Genomic DNA, 15670 nt, shown 5'->3' with positions numbered 1-15670 from the left:
TGAAATAAAATAAACACTAATGAAGCACACAGCGTACTTACTATGTAGCCATTCGAAGATGCTATGGAAACAACGGTCGATATGATGTAGAAGATCGTGGAAATTACTGTATATGCTAAGCTCGACAAGAAGATAGGCGTGTGATGAATGATGATATATACAACTGGTAATATGACAGTTACAGTTATGACGCTCCGTACATGCTGCACTACAAACCTGTTACAGAATTTTTTAAATGAAAAACTGAGCAAAGTAAAACTTTAGTTACCCCTAACTTGACAATAGTATGCATAACCAAAATGGGAACTAAAATTATTGAATAGACATTGCAGAAAATAATTTCTTTTTACTTTTATCTAACAATTTTCAGCCGGCTATTTCCCACACAATGAAAAAGGTACAGCAATAGTCTTGAGTTCAATGCACTTTCACGTGTTGTTGACAACAACGAAGGCTTTACCTCTATATAAAAATAAAACTGTAATTACTTGTGCATTTTTCTATAGAATTCTACTGCACTTCAGATCTTTTTCATTAATAACAATACTAAACTAATTCATGTCACTACAACTTGACTCTTATTAGTTCATACATAAATTTTTCACATTCCTTGCTGAGGAAAATAGTTTTTTTTTCTCTAGGTTTGAATATCCTCCCATGGAAACCACTGGGGAAGGAGGAAAGTATAGTTTTGCATATCAACAGTGAAGAAAATACAAAGCGAGGTTTTGTCTGACACAGACTGGTTCATTGCTGACTTTAAAACAATTGCCAATTTCCTGATTCTTTAAAGAATGTAGATTCAGTGGTGAAATACTAGCCTACATACATAAATACTTTCTAAAACAATGAATATTCAACATAGGACAATATATGGATGCATTCAAGAAAATTCTTGTTTAACCATTGCATAACATTCTCCCATTTGCTCCAGTTACTGAATTACCAATGGAAAATTCTGACTTTAATTAATAAGAGCAATTTTAAAAATACAGTAAAATACCAACCCCAAAAGTATACAAAACCAAATATATAAGGGCATATAAAATATGTAATAATTACCTGCCCACAATCTCTGAGATAGTATCGAGCAGCCTAAGTGGAAGGAGGGCTATGGACATTGAGAGGAGACTGCCAGCTGAGTGGACTTCTAACAACCATCCCCTTGTCCACGAGGTCACAATGTGCTTGGCTGGATGAAGCAATGACCCGCATAATACTGCCCACAGCAATGGCTTCACAAAAGGCTGTAAAGAGAAGAATGTAGTAAAATAAAAAAAACTTGCATGAAATTTTTGTCTAAACTATAATTCCCTGGTACTGTATTATCTTCTTTTCAAAACTAGTGTCAGTTGTTGATATTACTTATCAAAATAACCTGAAGTCCCTGGTTCTACTGTAAGTCCCCTTTCTAAATTATGCCAGCAAAAGCTGACTTTTATAATCAAAATGACTATCTGAATCTTCTTTCCCCGACTATTTCGGCTGGTCAACTGATCAACATGAATATCTGAATCTTCTTAACCCGACTATTTCGGCTGGTCAACTGATCAACATGACTATCTGAATCTTCTTAACCCGACTATTTCGGCTGGTCAACTGATCAACATGACTATCTGATTCTTCTTTACCAGACTATTTCAGCTGGTCAACTATTTATAAAATTCATACCTAAAAAATACAATTAAATGAACTTCAAAGAGGACTTTCCTCACCTGAAATATCATATAAACAGACCAAGCAGCTGCCCCGACACAGACCACAAACACAACAGCAGCGACATTGTAGAAGGCATTCCGCAATGCCTGGTCATAGCCTTGGGGAACAAACTGCCTCCAGACCTGCTCCAGCGGAGAACGAACATTGTCTCCATACATTGCCATGTTCACGTGGGACTTAGCTTATCATAACTATAAAAGTGCAGACCTGGGAAGATAATAGTGTTAGTGTTCTAGTATCATGCTCAAATCAGATTATGAATTATGTAACTAAAAAACATGAAATATTCATATAAATATATTTTCACTGCTGTCTTCCAAGATAGCAGACAGAAAACAAAATGGGGATATTAAATATAGCATCAGTCAAAATAACTTTAATAAAAAAATGACATCAGTCAATAAGGTGAAGCATAAATCAAAATAGCTTCCTATTTGCATCAATCTCAACAAAACCTGTGACCGAATACAAGCATAACAAAGATATAACAATGTCGAAAATTGTATTTTTCCTAACTATACAAACCTGAGGTCCTTTAACAATAGGAATTAACTTACAGCGTAGCTGGAATTACGGCCGTTGAATCTTGAACAAGGTGGTTAGGCAGTAACTACCGTGGGGCAGGCTAGCCTGCCCGGATGTAAACACTCCAATTTGCCTTTCGGCCCAGGTTCAGATTGAGGGGTGGCATGAGGTGGGTATCTTTGTTAAAGGACCTCAGGTTTGTATAGTTAGGAAAAATGATGTTATTATGATATAACAAAGTTTCATGCATACTTATCTGGCAAGGTTAATATATAGAGCTTATTCTCTGTTCGCACTGGCAGAATTTTCAAAAACTCGCGGCAACCGCTAGATCACTGGTAGTTCAGGTGATCGCCACCCCGCTCCCGTGGCGCTGTGTGCGCGGAATCATTCCCATTTTCGTCAGATTTTTCTTCTGAACCCTGTCTCCTGAGGGGAGGTGGGTGGGCAATGTTAATTTTATATATCCTGCAGGTAAGTAATACATGAAACTTTGTTATATCATAATAACATCATTTTCATGTATGACACTTACCTGGCAGGTATATATATAGCTGATTGACACATTTGGAGGTGGGTCAAAGACAGCAACATTGTAAGTTTTAAAATTTAAAATTCAAAATACTCTTAGATTCCTTACCTGCTAAGGTAGCTGACTTCAGCATTCCTGCCTCTTAGCCTGCTAAACCTTAGTAGCTTCCAACTAGGACGTGACCTATTAGTTGATGAAGCTAAATACAAGGGTCTGACAACTGGACGGGACCAATTTGTTGACAGGAAACCCTAGCCCTCTCTTACCACGGGCATTCATGCTAGGATAAGTTAGACCACCTGAACCACACACAAAACTAACCTAACACACTACACTTCACGACTGAAGAGGAAATAACCCTCTCAGACAACCATAAAAACAACACCACTTCATTAAAATACCTAGCATGTTAGTAAGTTATGGGGTGGAAATTCCTTTGCCCAATACTGCTCCTGAGGATACATATGGACCCAACGTTTGACAATTGTCAAACGTTGTTTTGACGTTTCTAAGGTATGACTTGCAAACACTGAATTAGTCCTCCAAAACGTCGTTTCAATGATATCTTTGAGGGCCATATTCTTTTTAAAAGCCAAGGAAGTAGCTACTGCTCTCACTTCGTGCGCCTTAACCTTAAGGATGCCGAAATTTTCCTCTTGGCATAACATATGAGATTCTTTAATTAGTTCCCTAAGGAAAAAGGCAATAGCATTTTTGGTCATTGCTCTGCTAGGATCCTTCACAGAGCACCACAGTGATTCTGAAGTTCCTCTAATCTTACTGGTTTTTCTCCATATAATAGCGCAATGCCCTTACTGGACAAAGAACTCTCTCTTGTTCCTGTCCTACTAAATCTGAAAGACCCATAATTTCAAAAGACCTTGGCCATGGATGAGCTGGACTCTCGTTCTTGGCCAAGAACCCCTCCTGAAATGAGCAACCGCTTTGTCATGTTTCCAGCCAATATGGTTTGCTAATTGCTTGCAGCTCACTCACCCTTTTAGCGTGGCCAAGGCCACCAAAAAGATGGTCTTTTTCGAGATATCTCTCAACGAGGCTTGATCCATCGGTTCGAACTTACTAGTTCCTAAAAATTCAGACCACATCGAGATTCCAGGAAGGCGCTCTGTATTGGAGCTCCTTCCTTGTTCCAAAGGACCTTATGAGGTCTCTCAGATCTAGATTATTTGTAATATCTAGACCTCTATGTCTAAATACTGAGGCCAACATACTCCGATACCCTTTAATCGTCTGAGTTGACAATTTTATTTCCTTCTTTAAGTATAAAAGGAAGTCGGCAATTTGGGTCACAGAGGTACTGGATGAAGAAATCTTCCGACTCTTGCACCACTTGCGAAAGATTTCCCACTTCGCCTGGTACACCTTAATAGTAGAGGCTCTTCTAGCTCCGGCCACCGCTCTGGCCGCCTCTCTAGAAAACCCCTCGCTCTGACAAGTCTTTCGATAGTCTGAACGCAGTCAGACCCAGAGCGAGGGTGTTCTTGTGGTACCTGTTGAAGTGAGCTGTTTGAGTAGATCTACTCTTGCTGGAAGTGTCCTTGGTACATCTATTGTCCATTCAGTACCTCTGTGAACCAATCTCGGGCCGGCCAGTATGGAGCTATGAGAGTCATTCTTGTCCCTTGACTCTCCCTGAATTTCTTCAAAACCTTTCCTAATATCTTGAACGGGGGAAAGGCGTAGACGTCTAGCCCCGTCCAATCTAGAAGAAAGGCGTCTACTGCGACTGCTTGACGGTCTGGGACTGGAGAGCAATAGTCGTCAATCTCTTTGTCATTGCTGTCGCAAACAAGTCCACCATGGGCGACCCCGCCCATAATTTCACAGACTCTGGCATACTTCTAAATGAAGAGTCCATTCTGTTGATAGAATGGTGACCTTCCCTGCTCAACAGGTCCGCTCTCACATTCTTCTCCCTTGAATGAATCTGGTGAGAAGGGTTACGTTTTCCTTCTCTGCCCAAAGAAGGATCTCCGCCAACTTGCAAAGAGAGATTGAATGTGTCCCTCCTGTTTGCGGATGTACGCCAGAGCTGTGGTATTGTCCGCGTTGACTTGCACCACCCTGTTGCGAATCACCGCGTTGAACTCTTTCAAAGCCAAGAAAATCGCCATCAGTTCCTTCTGTTTATATGCCAAGCCGCTTCCTCCTTGCTCCAACGACCTGAAACTTCTTGATGTCCGAGAGTCGCTCCCCAGCCTGCGTCCGACGCGTCTGAGAACAATACATGGTCTGGGTTCTTTTGCTGGAGAGACGCTGCCTTCGCTAAACTTCCCCGGAGTTAGCCACCACCGCAATTCCTCTTTGATCTTGCAAGGAATTCGAAACAGGAAGGAATCTGGTTGCGATTTTCTTGGCCAGACTTGGTTCAAAAATATTTGTAGGGGTCTCATGTGAAGCCTTCCTAGAGAAACGAAACCGTTCCAGGGACGAGAGGGTCCCCAGTAAGCTCATCCACTCCCGTGCTGAACATTGTTCTTTCTCTAGAAAGGCTGAACTTCCGGATGCACTGCTCTTGTCTGTTGGGAGACGGAAAAAGCCCGAAAAGTCACTGAGGAGATCAGAATCCCCAAATAAACTAGCTCCTGACTGGGTGTCATATTCGACTTTTCTAAGTTCACCATCAACCCTAACTCTTTCGTTAATGTTAACGTCATTCTAAGTCCTCCAGACATTGCTTTCTTGATTGTGCTCTTATGAGCCAATCGTCCAGGTATAGAGACACTCTTATTCCTAGAATGTGTAGCCACTTCGCCACGCTCGCCATCACTCTTGTAAAAACTTGTGGGGCTGTGCACAGTCCAAAGCAGAGGGGCTTTGAACTGAAAGACCCTTTTGTTTTCTGGATCACAAATCTCAGGTACTTCCTGGATCCTGCATGAATTGGGATATGAAAATATGCGTCTTGAAGGTCCTGGGTAATCATCCAGTCCCCTGGACGTACCGCTGCCAGTACTGAATCGGTCGTCTCCATCGTAAATTTTGTCTTCTTCCACAAATAAGTTGAGTTGACTTACGTCCAGTACTGGTCTCCATCCCCCGAGGATTTCGCTACTAAAAGAAACGCCGGTTGTAAAATCCCGGAGATAAGTGATCCAGAACAGGTTCTATTGCTCCTTTCTTGAGCATAGAAATAACTTGTTCTTGTAGTGCTTCTTGTTTTCCCTGGATCGCTGTAGTGGAGCTCCAAGCTCTCTTGGCGATGTCGCAAGAGGTGGTCTCTTCAGAAAAGGGATCTTGTAACCTTCTTTGGCTACCTTGACGACCCAAGGATCTGCTCCCTTTTCTTGCCAAATCTCCCAAAACTTCTGGAGTCTGGCACCTACTGATGTCTGAAGGACTTGTTGTTCATTGTTTACTACTGGGTTTCGAACCCCTCTTGGACGGAGCTCTTCTTGCTCTGAAGGCAGGACGAGAAAAGGACTTGCCTCGAAAGGGCTGACTAGCTTGTCTTGATTCCTTAGGTGTCTTCTTAACCACCTTGTTGGGTAAAAATTTCCTTACCGAAGAAGTTAACAGATCCTGCGTCACCTTCTGAGTTAGGGAAAGCGAAATATCCTTGATAATATCCGCAGGAAACAATTGATCCGAAATGTGGGGAATAAACCAATTCGGATTTCTGGGCGTTAGAAACGCCCTTAGCAGCAAAAGAGCATAGGAGTGACCTTTTCTTTAAAACTCCTGCAGTGAAAAGAGATGCTAATTCATTCGCGCCATCCCTTAAGGCTTTGTCCATGCAGGACATAATACTGCTTGGGAGTTGAGAAGCCGTTGATTCATTATTTTCCACTGTTCGTCCCAGAGCCCCCAACCGGACCAATCAAGAAAATTGAAAACCTCGAAGGTCCGGAAAATCCCTTTCAAGAGATGATCTAATTCTGATGGAGACCACACTTTAGCCGAATTCAAGGCATGTCTGGCGGGAACTGTCAACAATGTTGGAAAAATTCCCCCTGGGAGGAGGCAGGAACTCCCAGGCCGAGATTTTCCCCCGTCGCATACCAAATTCCGGACTTCGATGCCAATTTGGCAGGAGGGAAAGAGAACACAGTCTTGCCGCTTCCCTCTTTTTCCTTCAACCACGTATCAATTCTTTGAAGAGCCTTCTTAGCCGTATCAAAACTTTCATCTTCAAAAACGAGGACTTCTTCGGAGTTTTATTCTTGGCAGAATTGAGAAAGGGGGGTGATGTCGGAGCTGCAGGCTGAAAATCCCCTTCAAAAAGTGAAAGAAGGCAATTCGTTAATTTCTTATAGTCTGAAGAAGGTGCTTCACCCTCTTTTTCTTCCTCAGATTCTAAGTCTTCTATTTCCTCTTCTGCCGAAGACACATCCTGTAAACCAAGGTCTTGCTGCAGAAAATCTTCTCCAACCTCGCGGGAAGAAAACGGCTCCTGCCGCCTGCGTCCTGCGTCCTTCTGAGCTCCGAGGTTGCGTCCTGCGTCCTGTTCCGGAAGCTTGCGTCCTGCGTCCTGCTCCGGAAACTTGCGTCCTGCTTCCTGTTCTCGTAACTTGCGTCCTGCGGCCTTGCTCCCGGAACTTGCGTACTACCCTAGACTCCGAAGCGTGATGAGAAGGAGGCAAACCATCATGCGTCCTTTTAGATGACTTGACTGGGAGAGATGCGTCCTTACGCCTCGTAGGAGGATGTTCCATGCTCCCCATGATTTAACTAAATCGGCTAACCTTCCTTGCATCTCTTCAAGGAAGTTCCTAGTCTCTGTTTCCTGGCGGGAAGTCTGAGCAAGCGGAGAACGACGACGAGAAGGATCATCAAATGATATTGTTATGATACAATAAAGTTTTATGCATACTACCTGGCAGGTATATATATAGCTGTATTTTCTGAAGTCCGACAGAATTTAAAAAAACTTCCAACACACGCAGTGGTCGCCAGGTGGTTAGTACCCATTCCCGCCGCTGGGAGGCGGGTATCAGGAACCATTCCCATTTTCTATCATAATTTTTATTTCCACTGTCCCCTGAGGGGAGGTGGGTGGGTACTTGAATATATATATATCTGCCAAGTATGAACAAACTTTATTGTATCATAACAATATCATTTTGCTCATGAACTTACCTGTCAGTATATATATATAGTTGAAGCCACCGTTGGAGGTGGGAAGGGACAGAATAGAAGGATTTTGGGACAAAAATGCATGCAGATGATTTACATCTTGGTTCCACCTGTTAGCATAGCCGACTTCGTGATTACTGTCACCCAAGGTCTGCTTCTGCTTTACTAGAGTGCCAGCGAGGGTAGAGACCTATAAAGCTGGTGCACTCCAGATGATCTGTCAACGGGGCGTGACCACAATGTGACTAGACCATATTGACCATACTATGAGGGCTGAAGTAAAAAAATAAAATATATATATATATTATATATCACCACCTGACCAACCTAGCCAAAGTTAATGTGTGTAACTAAGGCTTCAGAGTTAGAAGTCGCCGTTGTCAGCGACTGCACAACTAAATTAAGAGCTCTTCCTTCACCATTTCTACAGATAGGATGAGTAGTACTTCTTGCCCCCAAGATTGTGGTCTGCAGACACGTATGGCCCTAGCGAGCAGCAGATCTCATATGCCATCTTCACATCTCGCAGGGAGTGTGAAGTGAACCAGAGTTGCTTTGCTAAAATATGGTACTCAGGATGTTGCTGAGTGCCATGCTCTGTTGAAATGCTTCCGAGGCCGCGCCCTCACCTCGTGAGCATTCAGATAAAAGATTTCAAATCTTTGTGCAAACACAATGAAGGAGACCTTTTTTTTTTTTTTTTTTTTTTTTTTTTTTTTTTTTTTTTTTTTTTTTTAAGAACTCCTTAACCCTAAAACCAGGGTGTACTTCGATATGGGCAAGTCTGGTCGTTTTTTCGGAACATTGCAGATTGCCCGACTGACTTCGACTTTCTTGATTTTAAGTAGATAAAACTTGAGAGACCTGACAGGGCACAGGACTCTCTCTGGCTCCTCCCCACTAACTTGTGCCATCCTTGCTTCCAAGATTCCTGGCCCAAGGACAAAAAGGGTTTCCATTCTTAGGCCATAACGAAGGCTTAGAGAGCACACCTCCTTGTGTTCTCTAAAGCCAAAACTTGACGATGGCTTAAAATCTCACTAACCCTCTTTGTCGTATCTAGGGTGGTTAGAAGAAGGCCTTCCTGATCACATACAAGAAGTTAACAGGCAGGAGAGGTTCGAATGCTTTGACATCAAGAACTTCAGACTACGTCTGTACTAAAGTCAGGTGAACGACCAGTTGACCAGTCAGACGAATCAAGGACAGCAAGGCTGTACCCTGAAGACCAAAAGGCACTATTCTTAGCTGAAGGAATGATGTCTGGACTGCCTGGGCGATTCAATCTAAGCAAACCTTGGGGTGAGTCAACGCAACCCAACGTCGTCCGCAATCGACTTCGTCAATAAGAAACTCAGGGCTACTATATGTCGCCTGATCTCGCACGAGTGTCTGACTCCGAGAAAACAGGCGAGACAAAAACCGTAGATGGTGAGCTAGAATCGAGATTCCACAGACCTCAATGATCGTGACGGTCTTTGTTGTTTGACAGATGCAAATCTGTCAAACAACATTCTCTGTCGTCTGTTCGCACTGGCAGAATTTTCAAAACTCTCGGCAACCGTTAGACCACTGGTAGTTTCAGGTGATCTCCCCCACGTTCCCGTGGCGCTGGTACTTGGAACTAGTATTCCCGCCGTTTTCCTCAGATTTTCTCTGAACCTGTCTCCTGAGGGGAGGGAGGGTGGGTGGGAATTTAATTATATATACCTGCAGTTAAGTATGCATAAAACTTTATTGTATCATAACAATATCATTTTTATGCATGACACTTACCTGGCAGGTATATATATAGCTGATTGACACTTTTGGATGGTGGTCACAGACAGCAATATCGTCATAATTCAAAAATTACTATTTTTAAATTATTTATTAAGTTCCTTTACCCTGCTAAGGTAGCTGACTTCGTAGGTCCTGCTCTTAGCCTGCTAAACCTTAGTAGCTCTCAACTAGGATGTGACCTGTTTGTTGAGAAGCTAACAACAAGGGTCTGACAACTGGACGTGACCAATTTGTTGACAGGAAACCCTAGCCCTCTCTTACCAGGGGCATTCATGCTAGGATAAGTTAGACCACCTGAACCACAACACCAAAGCTAACGTAACACATTACACTTCACATACTGAAGAGGAAATAACCCTTTCAGACAACCATAAAAAAGAACCCACTTAATTAAAATATCCTAGCATGTTAGTAATCTATCGAGACGATTCGTACGGACTTTTGCAATCCTGTAACGAACCTCTAGATGATTGTTACATTCTACGCCTGTTGTTATAATAGGCTCTTTCTCGTAAACTCGAGCAGGGACCGAGAGAAGATACTTCTTAAGATATGAGAGAGCTGTGGAATATCAGAGTTGATGTGGACCACTGGTTCCAAAACTCGTTTCGAGGACTGGAGGGACGACCGAATTGCATTTACTTCTTTCAGATTAAGATCCAGGACATCTGAAACACTATCCAGATGTCCGGCACCTCCTTCTATCATGACGCACTGAGAGATGTTCAGAATAATTCCTAGATCTTTAATAATATTTCAGTTTCCCGGTAGTAAAAAACTGTGGTCTGAATTGCAGTCTATTCGCGGGAAACAAACTTCTTCAGGAAGGAAATGGTCCCCAGCAAGCTCATCCATTCCCTCCCCGAGTATGCTTACTTCCCTATAAGGCTGCGCTTTGCCTAAGCAGGAGCATATAAAAGTGCAATGTTGCGGTAGCTCGTAGTTCTATACCGTGCGGTAACGAGCACCGAAAGGATTAAGAGATACTCTGTTGAACATATAAGGCAAAACTAATGCAACGTTTAATTTTTCATTCCGTAAGAAATCCCCTCAATCTTAGGCTAAAGTCCGTGATTGTAGGGAACAGAGATACAGTAGTCAGTCAATCCCGCAGGAGAAGACGTAACCGCCAGCACAGAGATACGTTAGTCATTCGCAAAACCCCAACCCCGAAAGGAGAGAGAGACGTAACCTACACGCATGACAGCGCACGATCTGTTACTGGCTCGTTGAAACTTGGACATTCAGACACAGCAGCAGCCAGCAGCTTACGAACGTCGTCTCTTAACTTTATGTCTGGGTTGCCAGCTACCCTATTCTACGAAGAAATAGGTCCGTTATTTTTTGAACAAAAAGAGACTCTCAAGCTGGTATATTTAAGCGAAACAGGAAAACGCTAAATATATAGATGCGTTTTGTGTCCGTCAGAACACTACCATACAACGGTAAAAAAGATAAATCGGAAACTCCTGGAAGGCTGCAGGGAGTGACGATTAAATGTCCTTAAAATAGTAGACAATAGACCTCTCGGTTGCCATCCGCCAAGAGGTAACTACAGCAAGCGTGTATGACTTGAAACCAACCAGTAGTAAAATAACGTCAAGGCAAAAAAAATTTTAAAAAAAAATTTATTTATCACAATAAAGTTTGTTCATACTTACCTGGCAGACATATATATAGCTGAATTCGGAAATACAGCTACATACATATCTTGACAAGCAAGTTTCATGAACAAAACTTAGAGCATCGAAGCAGACCAGCTCAAGCTTCTTAGATACTGGACATAAGCGTTCATTGACGTAGTCTACCGTCTATTTTCTTGTACGAGTCTGCGAATGAGGAAGAGAGCTCTTCCGAACCTTGTCCTTATTCGCTTACGCAATATCAACGTTAATGAGATGTTTGTCAATGAGAACTAACCCATTAACGGTACAGAGAGATATTTTTGTCAATGATGGGAGACCCACTTACTTGACAAAACGATAGTATATTGTCAATGGGGAAAGAGTCACTGAATTGACAAAACGTAATCCAGGAAGTCGAGCCTTTTATTTTTCGATTCCCGTCTCAAACAAGGAAGGGACAAGAATCCTGTTAAGAGACTGGGCTTACGGTAGGTAGAACGACGATGCTCAATCGGCATGGAAGTCTCGACTAGAACTAACAAAATCTATCATCTGAAAAACCCTTTCAGATGGTCTAAAGGCTTTAAATTTATTGGCAGTATGGCAAAGGAAGTCCTGTCCTTGCGCTTTCCTGAAGAGCGTCCTTTTGATGTGCCTTTGCAAGAATCCTACTGAACGTTGCCGAAAATCCTGACGTTCAGGACGTCGAGCCTTTACATAACCCGTAACTGTCTTTATCTCAAAGTCTTGACTGAGGTAGAGAAAAAACGAGATCTTCCCTTGAGCTTTCCTTAACTCCATCCACCTTTGCGAAAAGCAATATAATATTGACAGAGACCTCTTGAATTCACGAAACCCGAGGTCTTGCTGGGTTTCGAAGACGAAGTTCTGTTCACTTTTCTTGATGCTCAAATCTTAAACAAGAGCTTGAAGAGTTCAACAGAAACATTCTGGTGCGCGCTCAGCGTCCACTGGCGAGGACTCTCGGCGTCCTGGTCGCTCGTCGGCGTCACTGGCGAGGACGCTCGGCGTCCTGGTGCGCGCTCGGCGGCCACTGCGAGGACGCTCGGCGTCCACTGGTGAGTGCGTCCATCGAGCGTCCTGTTCAAGCCGATCGTCCAAATAAGCGTGCAGAAAGCGTCACGCTCCTGACAGAGGCGTCAAAACAAGCGAGAGAAACTGCCTTCTTTTTCCTATTTCTTGGTGGAAAGAAGTACACGTGATCAGGCAACTTTCGCCTTCTTCTCACTGAAACACTTAACGAGGGAGAAGGGACGTGAAGCGTCCTCTTCTATAAAGCTTCTTAGAGGGCGCGAGTCCTTCCGAGAGCTCCAACCCTTGTGCGGGAGGACGCCTCGGAGGACGAGAAGCAATCCTTCAGGATTCGTGCATGTGCACGCACTTTGGCAGTCTGGGGATTTTCATCAGAAACTGCCGAAGGCACGCCAGATCGGTGGGGTTCCCTGTAACCCTCCTTCGGCTTTCGACATGCCCTCTCCCTTGGTTCTGGGAGTTCGACAGAGGTCTAGACCTAGAGGCGTTATAAGGCCGATCTGACGCACCCTCCACTACACAAGGGGGCACTGTCACTACACTTAGCCACTTCACTATTGCTCTCTAAGCAAAGCACTTTCGATTCTAAGTTACGAATCGAAATAGTATAAGAGAAAGGGCAATAACCTCTACAGACACTGTTTTAGGGCCCGAAGGCAACATTACAGGGTTAGGCGTAAAAACAGAAGTAGAACCTCTTCACAACAATGAAGGAGAGCGATCACCTCTCGCAGACATAGTCATAACCCGTAGGCCATACTACAGCGTTAGGCAAAATAAAGTCTACCGGAAGGTTAGCAGTATCACTACCCTGACTTTCGTAATTGATTAATTGCGTACATACTAAACAAACTTTTTCCTTACGGAATTAGACACGTTTACTGATTAATTGCGTACATACGAATCTACTTTTTTCTACGAAATAAGACATGTTTACTGATTAATTGCGCCCCCCAAGTGCGGAACACCGAACTTTCGGTAGCCACACCCTATCTTTGCAGACAACACCCTCTGAAACTAGCCTAACTAGATTCAGATATCTTATGCAAAAATGAATCAAATTCAAATCAATTTAAGATAGCGTATGCCTAGCCACAAATCCAAGTAAATAAAATTAAAAGACAATTAGGATACTTAGCGGCAAATGAAGTTTCCAAAATCCTAAGCCGGAGGTACTGAAAACAGGTGTTCTCAGTACCGGCGACAGAAAATTTATGAATAGAAAATGGGAATGGTTCCTGATAACCCCGCCCCCTCCCAGCGGCGGAATGGGTACTACCACCTGGCCGACCACTGCGTGTGTTGAAAGTTTTTTAAATTCTGTCGGACTTCAGAAATACAGCTATATACTACCGCCAGGTAGTGTCATGCATAAAAAAACGAGAAACTCGATCTTGAGCTCTACGATAAGGAGAAGATAATCGAGAGACTGCTCCGTATTTCAGAAGGAGGGCTCCTATCCAGAGAACCGTCGTATCATGAGGTCTTGCGTCTTGTCTTGACTTAAAGGATCTCCTCCTTTTAATCGGAACCACCTCTTCCTCATCACTAGAAGAGAAAATCTCGGGACTACTCACCGGTTCTTGAGGGTAAACGCTCATCTGAGAAGACGTAGGTCTATGCGTCCTCTTCAGAGAACGCGAAACTCCGCATAACGTCCATACTTGCCTGACGCAGCACTATCTGTAGAGGAAAAAACACTTCCCAGTGTCGCCTTTTCTATGACGCACTGCTGCAGCCTGGGACGCAACAGGACTGCCTGAAGGGACGACTGATCGTAAGGGAACCCCTCTCGCCTCCCTTCGACTGTCGACATGCCTTCTCCCTTGGGGTCTGGGAGCTTGGCAGAGGCCTAGGTCTAGGAGCACGAGTGAGACGATCAGCCGTCCCCTCCACTACACTGACCACTTCAAACGTACCCACTTTGCTGTAAGACGCTGAATCTATCGCCCATTGACGCAAGGCGGCAAACACTTTCACATAATTTAGTATCCTCAGAAACAGCAGCAGCGCAGGAGAGACCTGAGGAGAAGGATTAACAACTTCTACTTGGGAAGAGGGAGAAATAACAGACGTATTCAAGGCCTTACTAGAAGATCCTGACCTCTCACTCCGAGACACCGATCTTCTTACTCTATCCTTTTCTAGTCTCTCAACATATTTTGTGAAAGTCTTCCACTCCTTCTCATTTAAACTTTCACACTCATTACATCTATTATCCCAAGTACACAAAACCTCTCTACACTTCTTACATACTGTGTGAGGGTCTACCGAAGCTTTCGGCAGTCTCACCTTGCACCCTTCTTTCATACACACTCGAAATACTATACCAGAATCGACATTATTAATAACTTCCAATCGCGATTGCCAATCCAACTTTCCAATACGATACCCAATAAACCATCCAAGTACAGCGAAAGTCAGCTAACGAGTTTCGAATTCTAGCAGGGAACCAACAACGATGTTGCCGGTTCAGTGGCAGAAAAAAATCTGACGAAAATGGGAATGATTCCGAGCACCAGCGCCACGACGGGGTGGCGATCACCTGAACTACCAGTGATCTAGCGGTTGCCGCGAGTTTTGAAAATTCTGCCAGTGCGAACAGAGAATATAGCTATATATATACCTGCCAGGTAAGTGTCATACATGAAAATAAAATTTTCGACAAATTGTTATTTGTTCCGATACGTAATACAAACCTTTTGGTCCTTTAACAATAGGAAAACTCACTGATTGGTGGGAGGAATCTGAGTGAGCCTCTAGAACTGACTGGAGTTCTGCGCACCTAGGCTACTCCTCCTGGTCGTAAGAGTGAGGAGGAGTGCTCTGCTGCCTCTGACAACTGCACACCATGGACGAGATGCAACTTGTCATGTCGAGGAGCTGGGTAAGCAAACACATCTTGCAAGCATCCACCACTGGTCCAGAGAAATGACAATTTGTCGAAAATTGCATTTTTCCTAACTATACAAACCTGAGGTCCTTTAACAATAGGAAGTAGCTAGCGGCAGCTGGAACGGTCGTAAGCTTCGAACAAGGGGAGAACGGTAGTTAACTGCTTGTCCGACAGTCACGCGCCGCGCGACTGGGAGGTAAACAAATCACTTTTGCTTTTGGCCCATGCAAAATACGCAGAGTGAGGGGTGGCATGAGGAGGGACTATATGTAAAGGACTCAGGTTGTATAGTTAGGAAAAAATGCAATTTTCGACAAATTGTCATTTGTTCCGACACGTTAATACAAACCATCGTCCTTTAACAATAGGAAGACCTCACTTCTTGGTGGGAGGAATCTGAGTCTTTTGATGAACAGACTGGTGTTCGTCCATCCCTGGAAT

General features: G+C 43.6%; 1 protein-coding gene across 9 annotated transcripts in view; it reads right to left on the bottom strand.

Annotated features, from left to right (window-relative positions):
• LOC135214291 (transmembrane protein 245-like) overlaps positions 1–15670 on the bottom strand; it is a 92789-nt gene that overhangs the window by 67522 nt on the left and 9597 nt on the right. For all 9 annotated transcript variants that reach the window (XR_010314318.1, XM_064248426.1, XM_064248422.1 and 6 more), the window contains exons 2-4: positions 1716–1926; positions 1063–1247; positions 42–216 (exon numbers count right to left, since the gene is read on the bottom strand). Coding sequence is in view for 8 of the 9 variants with exons in the window: in XM_064248426.1 (XP_064104496.1) it covers positions 42–216; positions 1063–1247; positions 1716–1883 (528 nt within the window). In the remaining variant the exon portion in view is untranslated. The remainder of the gene's footprint in view (positions 1–41; positions 217–1062; positions 1248–1715; positions 1927–15670) is intronic.

The sequence above is a fragment of the Macrobrachium nipponense genome, chromosome 45, assembly GCF_015104395.2.
Source record: "Macrobrachium nipponense isolate FS-2020 chromosome 45, ASM1510439v2, whole genome shotgun sequence".
Classification (NCBI taxonomy): Eukaryota; Metazoa; Arthropoda; class Malacostraca; order Decapoda; family Palaemonidae; genus Macrobrachium; species Macrobrachium nipponense.
The sequence above is the reverse complement of the archived record's forward strand: the minus strand, read 5'-3'. Positions and strand labels throughout refer to the sequence as shown.